This window comes from Heliangelus exortis, chromosome 20 (assembly GCF_036169615.1).
Source record: "Heliangelus exortis chromosome 20, bHelExo1.hap1, whole genome shotgun sequence".
Classification (NCBI taxonomy): Eukaryota; Metazoa; Chordata; class Aves; order Apodiformes; family Trochilidae; genus Heliangelus; species Heliangelus exortis.
In genome coordinates this window covers 10,254,340-10,271,860 of record NC_092441.1, presented here as the reverse complement: position 1 = coordinate 10,271,860, position 17,521 = coordinate 10,254,340, and the positions used below count along the sequence as shown (strand labels likewise).

The window sequence follows — 17,521 nt, the reverse complement described above, 5'->3', positions numbered from 1 at the left end:
GGATAAAATGACTTAGTCAATTTCATTTAAATTGAAGGCAGGTCTTAGATTTGCTCAGTTTAGTTCTTCCAGTTATTCAGGCTTTCCATACCATATTGGTCCAACAAAAGTCTTAAAAATAAAAATTTGAATGGTAGGATTTTTTGCTGATAAACTCCCCATAAAATTCATCCCCACCAGCAAATTTTTCTTATGAGGGTTGGAGCGGTGCTTGCAACACATATTTTAAGGTTAAGGATTTGGCCAGAGGGCAGAGTGATCACAGAATACAAAGGCTGCATAGTTTTCATTTAGAGAAAACGTGCAAGGCTAAACTTCACGTGGGGACTTTTGTTGCAAGCACACATATTTTCTGCTCTGATATGGATGACTAGAAGTGTGTGTTTAGCCACATGGGTTATTAAATGCAAGTCAGTTAATGGCATTTTCCTCCCTTCCAGAGCTCTCCCCCACCACATTGTTTATTAGTGGCATTTAGGTTCTCTCTTTCCATCATACCAGACACCCTCCAGCAAGCACATGTGAAGGGATCTGCACCAGCAGCTCATGGCCAGCTGGTACAAGAGAGCAGCAAATGAAGCTTCCTTAGGGTTGCATCACAGTGCTGCCTGGAAAGTGGGATTTGGGGAAACAAACCAAAAATCCTTGTTCATCCAACCTGGATGTTTATTGTGGAACTTACTACAGAATCATAGAATTGTTTTGGTTGGAAAAGACCTTTCAGATCCCCCAGTCCAACCCTTCCCCCAGCACTGCCCAGGCCACCCCCACCCCATGTCCCTCATCCCCACATCCCCAGGGCTCTGAAACCCCTCCAGGGATGATGGGGACTCCAGCCCTGCCCTGGGCAGCCTGGGACAGGCCCTGACAACCCTTTAGGGGAAGAAATTGTTCCTAATATCCAACCTAAACCTCCCTGGTGCAACTTGAGGCTGTTTGCCCTTGTCCTGTTGCTTGTTCCTTGGGACCAGAACCCAACCTCCCTTGCTTGAATCTACTCTCAGAGAGTTGCAGAGATCCAGGAGGTCTCCCCTCAGCCTCCTTTGCTCCAGGCTCAACCCCCCCAGCTCCCTCAGCTGCTTCTCCTAAGGCCTGAGGTTTCCTTTGCTCCAGACCTGAGGTTTATTCAGCTTCAGCCACTTTCTTACAGATTTTAACAGGAATTTCCAGCCTTCCCTGAGCTGATGTGCAGTAGGAAGCAATAGAAATAATTTGCTTTTTTTTCTTGTTTGCTGCTTTTCCCAAACCTAAAATACCTTCACTTAACTCCAGGCACACTTAGAAGGTAATTAGTTTTAATTTTGGTTCTGTTGATAGAATTGCTTTGGTGTGCTACACCTGCTTAGCACAGTGCCTGAGCTAAATGGGAATGTAGAAAATTCAGCCTTTTTTCAGTAAAGCTAAAAAATACTTTATTCCTGTTGATGTAGTTTCAAAATTATTGAATGTACTCTTTTCCTCCTAAATGCTTCCTAATGTTGTGTCTAATCCAGTTGCATTTCAGGCAAAGGGTTCCTGGGATAATTAAAATCAGTTAAAAATCTGACAAGTTATGACCATTCTTACTCACTCTAAACCCTAAGTACTTTTTCTAGAGGTTGAAATCTACAAGATTAAAAAGAAAGAGAAAAGAAGGGCTGTTTACCTGCACAACTTGAATTTATTTGGTGATCACAGGAGCAAGAATCAGCTGCAGTTGCAGATCTGCAGCAAGCCTGAAAGGCTGTCTTAGGATGGGGGGATCAAATCTTAGGATGGGGGGGGTCAAATGGGAATCTTTGGGCTGGGCAAGTAAAAACAAAAAAAAAAAACAACAAACCAACCAAAATCCAATTCTAGTTTTTAGGAAGGGACAAAAGGAGAGGGGCAGCAGTCAGACTCTTGCTCAGTGTGTGTCTCCTGCTCTCTGCCCACAGCCCTCTGCTCGCCGTCTGCTTCGCTGCCTCCTGCGGGGTCCCGGGCATTGCCCTGCTGGTGCTGGGAGTGAACCCTCTCACCGGGGCCCTGGGAGCCTTCAACATTTTCTTGTACACGTGTTGTTACACCCCCATGAAGAGACTGAGCATTGCCAACACCTGGGTGGGAGCTGTCGTGGGTGCCATTCCCCCCGTCATGGGCTGGACCGCGGCTACGGGGAGTCTGGATGCTGGTGAGTACATCCCCGTGTAGCTGGGCAGGTGTTTGGGGTAGCTCAAAAGACTTCCTCCAAAAGCAGTAAACCTCCTTCTTTATGCTTCCCAAGCAGCTTCTGCTGTTTGCCATGGCAAAATCTGTCCCAGCATGGTACCCTGAGGGCTGAAGAAGCAGAACGATTGTGTCGTTCTCTGAATGGGGGCATTTCAGGGGCAAATGTGAGCTGGTGAAAGATTGGGTTCTGTTGAAACCCTAGATGGAAAATAGTGTCTTTGGGGTTCACAGGGAAGAGAATGTGATGTAATTTCAGGACTAAAACCATACCCACTTACACGTCAAGAGCTTTCAGCTGGAAAATTCCCAGATGTGTTTATTAACTGTCTTTCCACAAACCAGAAAATATCCTAGGAAGATTAATTTATTGCTGTATTTCTTAATTGCCCACTTCTAAACTCTTAAGTTATAAATGTTCCTTCTCCCCCTCCTTGAAAAGCAAACGAAGATTTCTATTTTAGTAACTGTGAACCATTTTTACATCCCTCATAAAACACTGATCTCTTCAGCAGCTAAACTCTGACACAATTAGGGCTTGTTTTTCCTGCCAGCTAGAAACTTAAGAATCAAAGTGGCTCCACATAGCTATATTCTGAAGAAACTAATGAAGTTCAATTAACAGCTCTGCTTAGAATTTTTTAGCACACACTCATCCCGCAGTGGGGCATATTTAAGGCTGGAATAATACTTTCAACAACAAGGCTTTTAACCAGAGATCATTGGGAACTGGGCAGAATCTGTAGCACACTGTTCTTCACTTTTCTGCTGCTTGCTTCTCAAAAAAGTCAGTCTGAGTTGGCTTGGAGTCCACACATTCTGATACAGACCTAATACAGAGCTGGGATGAAGGGTTTTGTGATGCTTTTTACCATCACTTCTATGCAAACATTTGCATCTAAGAAAGTTTCTTTTGTGTTTAGACCTATAAATGTTACATATATATAAAATGAGACCAGTGTCTCAGTTTAAGGAGGCTTTAGCAGACATCATTAGAAGCTCTGTCTTGAGAATAAATAAAAAATAACTTAAAATAATAAATAATAAAATAATAAAATTCTTAAAATAATAAATAATAAATTAAAAATCCACTTGGACTTTGCCCAGAACATGATGATCTGAGCTGATGTGTAACCTGATGTTGGATTGGTTGTTCTGGGTAGCTAAAACTTAACTCCAGTCACCCCCCACTTGGTGCCTGAGACCAGGCAGCTCTTTTAAGAGCAAGAGAAATATTTCTGAGCTGGTACTGATCTTTGTCATGAGAAACACCAGGGGAGTCCCAGAAGTGGTGACCTGATTGAGTTATTTTAGTGCATTTCAGTATTTAAAAAGACCCCACTCCCCCCCAGAAATAAAAACCCACAAACACCTTTAAAAAGGAAGGAGAGAAATAGAAGGAAAGGACTGAATTGTGCTCTATGGTTTGCAATGTTAAAAGTTGTGCTTTTGGAAAGGAGAAGAGAGTTGAGGAGCTGGCAGCATCAAACCCTCTCAGTGTGGGACCTGCAGCCCCACAGCCCTGCTCTGCCCAGCCTACCCGCAGTTGGTGAACTCATTAATAATGTGTAATTAGCTTGGAGACTTCACCTAGTTCTCAGCAGAGGTGTGAAAATGCATTTGCACCTCGTTTAAAAAAAAAAAAAAAAAAATAAAGGATTGATCATTTCACTGGGTAACAAAGAGGAATGTGAAGGGAGGGAGTTAGAAACCTAATGAGAAGGAAGGTTCTCACCACTTAACTGCAGGGTTTGGGAGTTTACATTTTCCTGTGCATTTTCTCTCCTTGTAATCTCACAGCAGCCACATTGTTGTACGTGTTGCTGGTTGTAGGGAAAGCAATATTTAAGTGTAGGCCTTTTGTTACCATGTCAGGGGGGTATCCAAGTGTTAGAGCTCCTGTGTGGCACCCCAGGGCCTGTGTCTGCAGGCTGCCAGGTCAGTAACATCCCTGGTGGGGTTCAGAGCTGCTCTTGCTTGTTTGAGAGAGGTGATGGTAAAAGTGTCTTAGATTGGAGCAGAGTTGTTTTAATTTGTCTTTTTTTATTTATAACTTAAATGAAGAGGTTAATATCTTGACAATTTCTTGCCCCTTGTAGGTAAGATAAAAATCTGATACTCTTCTGTTTCCCAGTGATGCAAATGCTTACTTTTATTTCCTATGCTCTGCATTTTTTGCAGAGCTTAGAGTGATGCTTGCTTCCATTTCTGCCCCTGCTAAGTAACTTTAAGGATATGCTCTTAAGTCTGATTGGAAATCCTGGATTTTGAGCCAGTGTAATTTAGGGAAAACCTCCCATTTCAAAAGAGGAAGATATCCACATCATCCCAGAGATAAGGTTTTCTTTGTTGTGGGTTTTTTTGTTTTTTTAATGGCAGCTGTTTGAAACTGATGAAAGATGGGGAATGTTAACATTTCCTCACTGGGGGAGCCCAGCACAGGTGAGATGGTCAAAGGAGTGTGATAAATGTAATTTATCACATGGATATCACTATCACATATCTGGTGTGTTTATGCAGAACTTAACTGCCAGCCTGTGATTTGCAGTAACACCTTTGCTTCCTTGCAAGCAGATTTCATTGCTCCTTTGTGGTACTATTGATTTCCAATGAGATTTGGGGTTTTTTTTTTAGTAAATCTAAAAGCCCTCCAATTATTCCTCCTGATTGTGCAAAGGAAAGACTAACAAGAAAATAATGAAATTCACTTAAAGCCCTAAGTGATAGTTTAAAGACAGGAAAAAGAGGCAAAGCTCTGGCAGAGTGTCCTGTGCTGGATGCCCATGCAGGAAGCTGCTGGCTGTGCCCTGCTGCTGCTGAGCCTCTGCTCAGACCTCTTTAGGAAGGAGCAGAGCTGTTTATTTTGGCATCTGAGAGGCACAACATCTATATGCTTTAAATTACTCTGGTGTTGCTGTTGTTTCTCCCCAGACTAATTCCCCAGCTCGCTTGCAAGAAACGTTTGCTGCCAATTGAAACTTATTATTTCTGGTTAGCAGAACAACTGAAGCTGGGAGACTCCTTTTCCAAGGGCCCAGATTTTGCCTCACACATTTTGCATTTATTTCTTCCCTTGCCCATCATCCCATGCCTGTGCTCCCAAGGCTTGATCCCAGCCAGAGAGCTGTGGCCAGGTCCTGGAGCAGAGCAATCCAGCACCAAAGCTTTCCTAGAAACCACCCAGCTAGATGGAAGTGACAAGCAGGGGTCCTCAGCATAATGTGCTTATCAGTTAAGGGGATTTATTCTGAGTAGGTGGCAGTGGCATAGCAGATAAGAGCCCTGACAGTATAGCAGACATTACAGACCCATGGTGGCCTGGAGCCATAGGTATTACAGCACCAAAGAATGTTTATCTCAAGAGACTATTTAGTTTATCTCAGATGCTCCACTTCTGGTCTGCTTTCCTGAAAGACATCTTGTACTGATTTTCATTCATTTTCCAAAATTTAAATAATTCCCGGGGCTATGGAATTTATAGACTGAGTATCAATTGTAATCATGTGGAGGCTGATTTTTAAATTGCCTTTACTTTGTAATTCAAATTGTGTTGTATGGTAGACATTAATTATGTCAGCGAACATCTATTTACAAATGGGGATTTAAAAGGGGCAGTTCTTATCAGCTAGTGACATTTGGCAGATGGATGGTTTCAGTAACAACAACAAAAAAAAGAGAATAGGGGAGAGGGGGGGCTGTCCCCAACCTGTCAAGGGCTGGAGTCTCTCATACCTTCCTATAGCACTTGTCTGCCAGGAGGAGGGAAGCAAAACAACAGCTTAATTGCGTGCAAAATGAGCTTGGAGATCCTTTTGTCCCTTCCAGTGAAACACTTTTTAAGCTTTCCAAGCCCCTTGATGTGAGCAGGTCTGGAAGCCAGCCCAGCAAAGCAGGGCAGCTCCAGCATCCTGCCCCAGGAGCAGAGGCTCTGGCTATAAACTCCCTCTGGTAAACTCAGGTTTTGGGGGGTTTGCTTCTCAGATGAAAGGCCACAGAATCCGTGGTTTGTTCTAGAGGAAACGGAGGTATTTGTGTCACCAACATATGAGGATTGGGAGCTGGGGCCCAGGGGTGTGCACTGTGGGGGTAAAAACCAAGGCAGAGGGGCAGTGGTAGTGAGCAGCTGGTCTGAATTTAGGACAAAAGGCAGTGGGCTATTTTTTTTCTCCCTGTCCATCTTCACAAGAGACAAAAGAAATGTCAGTACCACTGCTGGGGCACCTGGGGGACTGACCCCCTTACCTGGCTCCCTGCCCTATGTGTGGCTGGTGGGGCCTTTTGCTTGTTTGAGAGAGCTGGAGATGATCCATAATTTCTGATTCTGGAGATGATAACAAAGTGTCTTAGATTGGGACAGCCTTGTTTTAATTTGTCTTTGTTTTATTTAGAAAATAAATAAAGGGGAGGGGCTGGGGCTGTGTGTGTGACACAGCACCCTCAGGAGAAGTATGTTTGGGAGGGGGTCTGCAGGAGGGACCCCCACCCTCAGGCTGTGTGGGAGCCCCAGGGGGAGCCTGGAAGCTGTGGCTGGCTCAGCAGGTTTGCAATCCTCTGCTGAGGTTGGTCCTTTGATATAGACTTCCTAAACATCTTTGCACATCACAAACAGTCTGTCCAGAGACAGTGTGCTCATCTTACCCAACAGGCTCCCTTTTAATGGAGCAGGGGTTTCAGGGGTTACCTGATTTGTGGTGTTGGTGTTGTCCCACACCCTGCTGTGCACTGGAAATGTTTCCCTGTGAGGCTTTGGGCTGTGAGCAGCTGTTGTGTGGCAAACAAGAAGTGTTCACTCCTGTGTGTAGCCACATGCACACAGCTTCTCTCTGCACAGTGAGTGGACCTGAGGACTTCTGCTTTCAGAGAATCAGCCAGGTTGGAAAGGACCTCTGAGGTCAGCAAGTCCAACCCTTGACCCACTTCCTTTCCTCCTGTTAAAGGCCAGGAACACTCCCTCGAGGTGAAAAACCCCACTGTCAACTTCATTTCCCATTCCTGGGGGACACCAAGGATCCTCCTTTTGTTTTGCAGACAATCCCTACACACAGCCAGCATCCCCTGCCCTTTATGTGCTGGAGCAGAGAAGTCTATCACAGCTCTGAGACACTCCTGTTCCACAAGCCCTTTTGTGCCATCCTTCAAAAGAAACAGCTATTGAAACCCATGACCATGAAGCTTTTGAGTTTTCCAGTGTTTTCCTCCTTGCCCTTCGTTTACATGACCTTGCAGGCACACAATTAGGGCTGTGCATGCCCACACTGACAGTCAGGACCATTGTTTGCAGCCCAGAGACCTTGTGTAGAGCTTTAGAAACATTACTTTTCCCTTTTTTCCATCTCAAGGCTGCTGAGCTGCTCACGTGGCATCCGATTCAAGCAGCAGCATCTGCTTTTTGTTTTCCAGTGGAACCACCAGCCCTTGTCTTGCTGTGGTGCTAACGTAGGAAATGCCACAGCAGGAAAGTAGTGGGGAATTGCATCAGTTTGGTCATTCCCAAGTTTCTTTGCGTTTGAGAAGGCTTTGTGATCACAAATTGAGATGCAAATTTTGGTAAGAGCTAACCCCCTTTCTGCTCCCAAAGACTATGGGAAAAATTAAATAATAGGTAACTTTTTTCCTCAGCAGTGATTATACCAGGACAGTATCCTGAACACTTGTAATTGGAGGCCAGTTGTTTTGTTTTACCCTAATAGACATTTTCCATCACTGAAACAAGCTGAAGGGAAGATAGTAATGATTGGACCTTCTGAATCTCCTTCCCAAACAGAAAGTGCCACCACCAGTTTAATAAACCAGCTGTGTTATGGACAGGGCTCTTCAAACCACTCTGAAAGCTGCAGCAACTCCCCCAGATAATCTTGAGGTCTCTGATTTGACACTGAATCCACAGCAGGCAACACAGCTTGGATGAGGCTTCAGAATCTTTCTTTACCCCCATAATTGCTGCACATAGTTGAAAATCTTGAGGGAGGGCTACTGTGTTAAACCAGTGAATGAGCACAAAAGATAGAAAGGGAAAGCTTTGGGGATGTAGCCAGTGTGTTTCCTGCAAGCACAATCCCCTGTCAAAATCATGCAGGACCACAGTGAAGAGTTTTGGCCTGGTTGTGTTAAATTTCCTGTGGCAAAGGTGAAAAATATGGTCTGAGACAGCACGGTTGCTTGCAAGCAGGTGGATCCAGCTGGCCCAAGTCAAGTCTCTGAGCTCTAATCTGCCTTGTCTGGATTAAAGAGGAGTAATTTGTTCAACATCTTTGCAGGGAGGAGAGCCAGTTGTGTGCTATCAAGTAAAACGGTGTGTGGTTGTTTCCTGCCTATGATCCAGTAAAAGGCTGAGCTTAGACTACCAAAGCCTCCCCCCCCTGACAGCAGCCAAGCTCAGACCAGTTTCCTAGAGACAAAAGGCTGGTGCTTTCCTCTAATAAGTCAGGGAGCTACCAAGGTCTGGAAATCATTTAAAAATTCCTTCACATTATTCAAGGCAGAAGAATTACTAAAATTGTTCTTTAAGCAAAACAGCATTCTTAGGTTGCCAAGGCAGTAAACACCAGCTTTGGGAAATGCAGTAAGATTTCAACATCTGTTTTGGAGCTGATATTTTAACCATTCTGTGTTTATTTTAATGCCTGGTTGGCCACTTCCCAGTCAGACATATGCAGCACCAAAGGAAAGACAGAAGGAGCAATCTGTTCTTGAACTGATGCTACAGATCAGCTCCCCTTTCATTATTTTTTTTTCTTTTATTGATTAGGTAAATAGGTGTTTGTCCTGTCTAGAGCTTAAAAGTGATACCAGAGATTTTGCAGAACACTCTGTGGAGGGAAGGCCCATGTGTGTTGTCTGTAAAGAACAACAAAGGATAAGAAGAAAGAGGAAGCTGTTCATCTCCAATGTCTTTTTAGGAACATGATGCTGATACTCTGTAGATAACCTTGACCACGTTTGCCTCAAGTTGTGCAGAACAGACCCATGTTCATCTGCCTGTGCTGGTCCTGCTCCAGAGCTGGGGCTCCCACTGACACATGCTGTGCTCCAGCCTGGACCCTCTTGGAGCTCAAGTCCTTTTCTGCTCTTGAAGAAATCACCTTCAAAAAAAATTTTTTTGAGCTTTTCAATTGGATCATCCCAAACTATTGTTCCTTGCTTAAGGCAGACAGCTGAAATAATTCAGCTGCAGGTGAAATCCTTGCTACTGCTCCATGTGCCATGTTTGAAGCTCTTTGATGATGAAAGGTATCCCCAGCACAAACAAGGCACCTTTCAAATCACTGCTTAGGAGGGTGGCATCCTCAGCATGAGGCAATCAAGCAGAATCCCAACATTACTTCTGCCCTTTAGTGGATGAAGAAGATGGGTTTGCAGCTCTCAGGCTGCTTTATGTGAAACAGTTTGCTCAGAAGGATGCTCCCAGCAGGCTTTCTGTGGCACTGCTAGCTCAGCAGCTGGAGGTGCCCACTCTTTCTTGAGTAGCTGCTGCATTGCTGGGAGCAAACTCTGAATCCTTTGCAGGACTTGAGCAGTTTGGGGAACACACACTGGGGACCTCAGCTTTTTGTCCCTGATCCCAGCCCAAGCCCAGGATGCTCAGGACAAGAAGCTGTTCTGCTCTGCTCTCCTCTGCACACATGGCCCAGGCAGCAGAGCTCACACCCCACAGGGGCTTCACTCCATAAAACATCTTCCAGTTTCCTGCTCTCAGATGCATTTCTTAGCAGAGAGCCCAAGGACTCAGCAGGCTCAGGTGGTGACATTATTCCCTCACCTGAGCTTTGGACCACCCAGCAAACTGAGGTTACTCTAAATTGCTTTAAAAGGAATAAAGTGTGAAATTTTGATCAAAGTTCAGAGGTATCCTGTGGCCTTTTTGACACCATGAAGAGCATCACTTCAGAGGGGGATGCTTCTTGCTCTTTTAATTCTGAAAGCTGGACTGTCAGCCACTGTGGTTTGCAAGCCCAGAATCACTACTTGCCCTTGGAAGTCTCATCTCATAAATATTTCCAAGTCTTACCCAAATTTGTCAAGCCTTAAAACATCTTGCCAAGCAGTTTTCAAATGACTGTGGAATTTAATGTCCTGTTTGTTTTAGGAAAAGTACAGTTTAAAAAGCTTCAGTATTTTAATAGATAAAAATATATTTACAGAAAGAAAGAAGCATTTTTTACCTTCTTTAACTCCAGCTGACATTTTGACTTTATCTTAGATATTAAAATAAAATAAAAATCTCAGCTTCTTGTTTATTAAAAAGAAGATACATGATTTCTATTTAAATACTTCTGAAAGAATTTTAGAAAAGAATAGCTTAACCTTAAAATTCATTATGAATGGTAAAACCTGTTATTTAACTCTGTGAGTGCTGTAGGATTTACCTGGTTCTCTGCAGTCATGGAACTTTTCAGATGATTTAAGACATCACAAAGAGAATTAACAACAGGAACACCACATGAAAACATTTTATACTCATTCTGCATTCAGGAGTGAAAGAGTCCTGGAGACCTGGGTCCTGGTTGCCTAAATAGACTTCACTTTTGCCTTAAAATGGAGCAGAACTCATCTGCCAAGTTGCCAGGATTCGTGAGTGTCTGCTCACTGCTGTTCCAAGCTCTCACTCTTGGAGAAGTGAAGAGTTTGGAAGTGGTGAGAAATGGGCTAAATTGTTAAAATTTTCTCCAAAAAAGTCCAAAGAGTTTTGGGATCTCCAGGAGCCAGGTGCTTGTGGCATTGCAGTTTATAAAGACTTGCAGAAAAGCTGAGAGCTCTAACACAAAATCCCACTCAGGTCTGCGTGGGCTGAGGTTTCCCACGTGCTGTGGAGAACCCTGAGTGAGGTCTGGGGGGGTCCCTGGGTGCTCTCTGGCTCCCACTCCCCACGCACCCCCTTGGCTTTTGCCAGCCCCACCTGCTATGGCAGCAAAGGGCCTCGTCTGAGCTTCCCTGGATTAGAAACTCCACAGAGAAAAAGGAGATTTGCATTGATTAAACTGAGTTCCCAAACTGCTGGGAGCTGCACAGCAGCAGCAGAGCAGACTGCAGGATTTTTGCCCCATTCTCCAGCGTTGGTCTCGCTGCAAGATTGCTGAAAAACACTGCTGACCTAATTATGACATTGTTACCATTCATCTAGTAATTAATGAGTGTTACAGCCTCTGCTCGGGGCTTGACAGGATTCCTACTGTGGGCTCATTTGATGCTAAATCTTGCTGTACAGTGCTCTGTGCTGTGCAAGCCATGGGTCTGACAAAAATCTCTTGCCAACCCGAGGGGCTGGGGGCTTGCAGGATGTCTGAGGCACGTGGGAAACTAACAAAAAGATGGGGTCAGTTCAAATCCTCGTAATGGCCTATTAAATTGTTTTACTGCTCAGCTTCTCTGTAAAATATCAATTATCTCAATGGCTGTAATGTAATCAAAGTAATGAAATTCCAAAGGCTTGCGTGTAAAAACCAGAGCTTTGTAAATAGGAACCCAGCCCCAAGTAGTTTAGTTGGTCTGGTTGTGTTTAAAAGTTTCTCCAGAAGACTTTTGTCTTTTTTTTTTTTTTTTTTTTTTTTTTTAATGGCATTATAGTTAGAGAACTGTTGAAGGTTTCTGTGTGTTTGAGGTTTAGGCTGTGTTTTGAGCTTGGCTGCACACAGCATTTGAACAATTGAATAAGCAAAGGCCACGTTACAGCTGGGATGCAGCACATGGCAGATGAAAAGCTGGCTGGTCCTCTGCCCCCGGATCCAAGAGCTTCAGTTTCCTCAGCTGATGGGTAATTGTAGCTTACCTTTCCCTAAGTTATAAAAAATGACAAGCTAATGTCTCTAAAGCACTTCAGAGGTGAAACTTGAAAAATATTCCTCTCTTAGGTTTATCAAATTCAGTGTCTTGCCTCCGGTTATGTGTTTTACAAGAAGAGGAAGAAGCTAAAAAATGACATATTGCAAGAAGGGTTTCCCCATCATTTCTCCTGGTGCTGGGAGTACTGCTCCTTGATTAAATGTTATTTCAGCTATTCCAGTACAGCTACTCCCTTAGCTTTCAGCAGAACTGAATCAAATCCTATTTTGTCAGGGCTAGAATTACTTCTGTTGCCATGATTTTCTGAAATGAATGGTAACTTTGGGGTGCACTGTGCTGAACCATCCTAAAAGTTTCCCGTGTAGAGAAGGTGCCAAGCAATCCCCACCCTGAAAGCTACTTTAGTAGGATCAAGTGGCAGGATTTGAAGAAGTTCTGGGAATCACCCAGAATTTATAGCAGGCAATGTTGTTCTGAAAGCTGCATGCCCAGTTTATGAGCATCTTTCTCCTTCCTTAATGTAGTGATCTTTCAGAGGCATGCACTCACCTAGTGGAGTATTTGTTACTCATTTTAGAGCACAGTGAAACAGATCTTTTATACTGCTACTGGATCTTATAAGTGTCTGGAAACCTGTCATAAGTCTAATGGACTGTTCCTTCACTGGGTAATGAGGTATGGGAAAAAAATGCTCTTCTACAAACTTAGATTATTCTTGCTTGCAGGACTTCCCCAGTGTGTGGTGTGCTGCTTAAGAGCAGTAGGCATGCAGAGCCCTGAGGAACACCCAGCCAGAAGAGGTGGAGAGGAGGCAGCCAGGGGATGGAGACTTGGTCTTTGTTAGAGCCCAAGCAGTGGCTGAGTGAGAAGTGAGAGCTTGGGAAAGAATTGAAATACATTAATTAACCCATGTGGTGTTAAGTGTTGCTCTTTCTGGTTCAGCCAAGCCACTGAGGAAATGATAGACCCATGGGTCAAACCCAAGTTGTTTCCTTAGACAATGGGCTCATGGAAAAAGAGAGATGCAAGGAAAGTGTTAACTCCAGAGCAGAGTGTTTGGGAGCTGGGCAAACAAAAGGAAAATCCAGGAATGCTCATAATGTGCAGCAGCCTTGGGGGATTTTTTGTGTCTTCAGACAACATTAGTGAAGGGAGTTTAGTCTGAGGGCCTCCTTGAAGCTGAAATCAGGATGTAAGCTGCTTCTGTCTCGATAAGCCCTGTGCTGTGTCCCGAGGATAACTGTGAAAAATGTGGTGCTTCCACAGCTCCTCTTTAGATGTAATAGTAACTAATTGGTGTGAGCAGAGTTACTTGATCAAACTGCTTAGAAATTCCTACAATTGGTTGGAAGGAATAGAAAGTTCATCTTCTCTCACCTCATTAGCAGCTTGTGGCAGTTCTGCCACCTGCCCCTGATCCTGTCCCCTGAGCATGGTGGGCAAACAGAAGACTCAACCATGCTCCAGGCTGCCAGGGTGTTGGTATTTTCCTGCTTTATCCTCTTTTTCTGCTGGCCCTGAGCAGGGCTCCCTGTTTCAGGACAATGTGACACTGCTCACCAGTTGGTTTTTTTCCTTCTCTGGATGCACCAACTTGGCAGCCTGGGAATGGAAGCTGGAGGCTCCTAGGAAAAAAAATCTCTTGCTCAGCTTTGCTTCATTTCCATCAATCTCCCCCCAGGTAGAGACTGAACTGGTGCAGAAACCAATTAGCGATGGTTCATTAGGAGGAAGTGCCGGCTTGAAATGCTTTTTGAATTAAATGCTCCAAAACCCGAAGAACCACCGTGGGGAATGCCCTGAAAAACAGAGCATGCCTTATCTTTGGAAGCATGCCTTATCTTCCAGAGCATGCCTTGTCTTACACAACGTGCCCTGTCTTCTGCACGGCACCTTCTGCTTGGTTCCGCAGACGCGAGCTCTTTCCTCGGTTGCCGCGGTGCCCCTCTAACCCCCCTGCCCTTCCCTCTCTCCCTGCAGGTGCGTTGCTGTTGGGAGGAATCCTTTATTCCTGGCAGTTCCCTCACTTCAACGCCCTGAGCTGGGGGCTGAGGGAGGATTACTCCCGGGGAGGCTACCGCATGATGTCCGTCACCCACCCGGGGCTGTGCCGCCGCGTGGCCCTGCGGCACTGCCTGGCCTTGCTGGGGCTCTCGGCGCTCGCTCCCCTGCTGGAGGTCACCACTTGGACTTTCCCCGTCGTCTCTCTCCCCATCAACCTCTACATCTCCTACCTGGCCTTTCGGTTCTACAGGGAGGCGGATCGCAGCAGCTCCAGGAAGCTCTTCTTCTGCAGCCTCTGGCATCTGCCCCTGCTGCTGCTCGTCATGTTCACCTGCAAGAAGCCCTTCCTCCAGAAGGAGGAGGCTGGAGAGCTGCTGGGGGGGAGACACGGGAGGGGGGTGGGAATTGGGTTGCCTTAAATGTCAGCTGCTTGTCCTCCTGGTGACACCCCGGGTGTGGTTTTAGGAACTGCAAGGGGGAAGCCTGGGGGGATCTGTTGGAAGGAATCATTTGTGCCTCGCGACCACTTCATGCGATGATTTTCTGTTTTCCTCTGCAAGGGACTAGAGCTTAAAGCCTTCCTGAGCCTCAGGCCTGTTCACTCAGCACGGATCCCCATCCAGCCCGTGCCAGAAGCACATCACTTCGGGATGGCCTTCCAAAGTCTCCCTGAGTCGTGTGGTCTCTCACCTCCTGGGTAGGTTTTGAGTTAGGAAGTCACAAGCGCACACTCGCTGACCGCCGGCACCGCAGCCTCGGTCAGGAAGCGACAGATGAATGATTTATCACCCCTGCTCCCCAAGCATCCCTTCCAAATTCAGCTTTGAGGCACAGGGTGGGTTGGGTGAACTCTTCTTGTCTCGATTCTTGCCCCCACTCTGATGTTTCACAGAAGCCTTCAGTTTCTGAGGCTTGTTTTCCAGTCGGTTACTTTTCCCCTTCACCCCTGTAGATTTTTAGTTTTCATACAACTGGCACAATGCTAAAGGAGTCAAGCAAACTGCCTTTGGGCACACTGCACATCAGCACTGATGCATAAAACAACCCCCAGATGAGCAGCTCTTCTGTAGCATATACCTTGAACACACTGAGCCCTTCTGCTGTGCAGCCATCACGGGGGATTTCAGGCTCTGTGGTTTCACACCAGTTTGAGCCCTCTGTGTCAGCCCCTCAGCTGATACAAACTGCTGCTGCCTTTATGGCAGTGAAGCTTAGAAAAGGTGCAGGAAGGGAGAAGCAGATCTGGTAGTTTGAAGGCTTTTCTATGCTAATGTGTTGTGTGCCAGCCTGTTCAGTCTCAGAGTCCTCAGAGGAGCTCTGGACTTGCAGCTGGAGTTTGCAGTGTATTTAATATCACACCATGGTGGCTTAGGAAGAAGGCCTTGGGTCTGAGGTATGTAATAGATGAGGAAATGCATTTTGCAGGAAAGAAGTTTGGGATTTTTATCTAATACTGTAATGTTGAAATTGCTGATGCAGCCAGTGTCTCTCAAAAGGAACTACTGTGGATGGTCCCACTAGGAAAACACATTCTCTTTGTTAACTGATGCACTGAAGAACATTTCTAGCCACAATCTAAGGTGCTTGTGATCCCACTATGGAGCTGTGGCTGACCCTAAGCCTCCCTGGGGCTGGCTGTGTCCCTCAGGGAAGCTTCCAGCCACAGCAGCAGCCAGGATAGACAAAGACTTTGCTACAGCTTACTGGGGTAGTTAGTGCCTGTTAGGACTTGATGCGTTTTCACGCCAAGGTTTCTTTCCCCTGTGGATAGGGTCTGAGCAGCACAGTTGTGCATCAGTCCAAAGATACAGGAACACCTGGAATGGGAAGCACTCTCTCTAGTCTGATCCCAAATAAAGCCCTTCAGGAAACGTCACAAATCTGCCACCACGTGTGTATCACCCTGACATCAAATCCTCGCTGGCTGCTTTCACCATGCAGCCCCAGCTTCTGGTCTCAGTTACACTGGTGTAAATCAGGAGTGACATGGGTAACCTCTGCTCTCTGGGTGGAGGTGCTCACAGGAGCAGAACCATCTGTTCCACACAGTTGCAAGATTTTCTGACTCTCAAGTGACAGGACTGAGTTCCCTCTCACTGTCTCTCTGGCAGAATCTGTTGTACTGTGGGCAACACTTTGTAGAAATGTCTGGAAACTGTGCAACTCCTGCATTTGTTTTAAATATGCATCCAGTCTTCTCTACAATAAAAGGAAAAAACACAACATAAATGCTGGGAATCTGTTTTGAACAATTCACTTATGATGGAAGCTCTGGTCCAGTGCAGTTAATTGCAAAGGTATCTGATAATTTTTGTGGCATTTCTCACAGCAGCAATATTGTTCTTGATCACTGCAAGAGCAAGAACAGCTTGTGAAATGTGGTTTGATTGTACAAAAAGCACACTGAAACCAAGTTGGATGAGAGTGGGAAGGGTTTGTGCTAAACCACAGAATTTGGTCAACCTTTAGCTGGAAGAGGAACCTGAAAAGAGCAGATGGCTCACAAGAACTCACAGCTTTTGCTCTCTGGGCCAGAAGGTGGTGATGAAGCAGGAGGGTTCTGGTTTTCTCCTAAGTCATTTTAGAGCCAGGCCTCAGGATGGTGTGCAAGTAGGGAGTGCTGTCCTAAATCTCAGTTTCAGTTGAAGGTCCCAAGGAGATGCTTGTGATTCAGTTTTGAAGAGCAGTCATCACTATTTCTTCGGCCAAAATGTGAAACATAAATGGGTTTCAGGGCCAGACAGGAGCTTTATAATCATCACTGAGTGTCTGCAGAATGCAGGTCACTGAGTTGCACCAACATCTCCACACCCAGTTGGCCTGACCCGGAGAGAGAGCACGGTTTTTGAATGAGTGGATCTGGGATTTAAAGGTAAGAAATACCTTATTTAAAAAAAAAAAAAGCTTTTTTTGAAAGCGTTTTCTGCTGTGGTCCAAAATAACCACGTATCAGGTACAGAGTCATCTACTGCTATTTTACTGCCTTTAAAATTTTTGCTGCTGCATGTGCTTTGAAAATGGAAACATTGCCAATCTGAAATGTGAGTTACAGACAGGCACTACAGGAGGTGCTCTCAGGTGTCCTTTCCAATATTTCTGGTGCCACTATGGAAATGAATGGAAGCACTGAGCTGCTGGCCCTCATCCCTGGGACCCTACGTGGGGGATTGGTATCAGCTGATAATGCTGCTGGAATTCTCTGGGGGAGGGAAGGGGACGGGTGGGGGTGTGGGGTGGCTTTGCACAGCTGGGGCAGTGCTGGGACTTCATTCCTGCACCTCAGCCCTGGGCTGTGCACAGCTCCTGGAATCTGAAGTGGCAGCTCCCTATGGAGAACTGCAGGGTTTTTTTTCTTTATCTCATTTGGAGAACTTGAAGGTAGGTGGTTTGTGGTCCTGGTTACTCGGGGTCTCCCTAGGAGTTTGCCCTCCTGGAGAGTACTTGCCACTTATGTGGGAGTGAAAAAAACTCACAGCCATGTGGCTGCCCCATCCCTGGCAGTGTCCCAGCCCAGGTTGGATGGGGCTTGGAGCACCCTGGGCTGGGGGAGGTG

At 45.6% G+C, this 17,521-nt stretch overlaps 1 protein-coding gene across 1 annotated transcript in view; it reads left to right on the top strand.

Annotated features, from left to right (window-relative positions):
* Window positions 1–16,197, top strand: part of COX10 (cytochrome c oxidase assembly factor heme A:farnesyltransferase COX10) — a 96,360-nt gene extending 80,163 nt beyond the window's left edge. The window contains exons 6-7 of the mRNA XM_071764497.1: window positions 1,917–2,149; window positions 13,945–16,197. Of these exons, the coding sequence (XP_071620598.1) occupies window positions 1,917–2,149; window positions 13,945–14,387 (676 nt within the window). The 3' untranslated portion in view covers window positions 14,388–16,197. The remainder of the gene's footprint in view (window positions 1–1,916; window positions 2,150–13,944) is intronic.
* The last annotated feature ends 1,324 nt before the right edge of the window (window positions 16,198–17,521 follow it).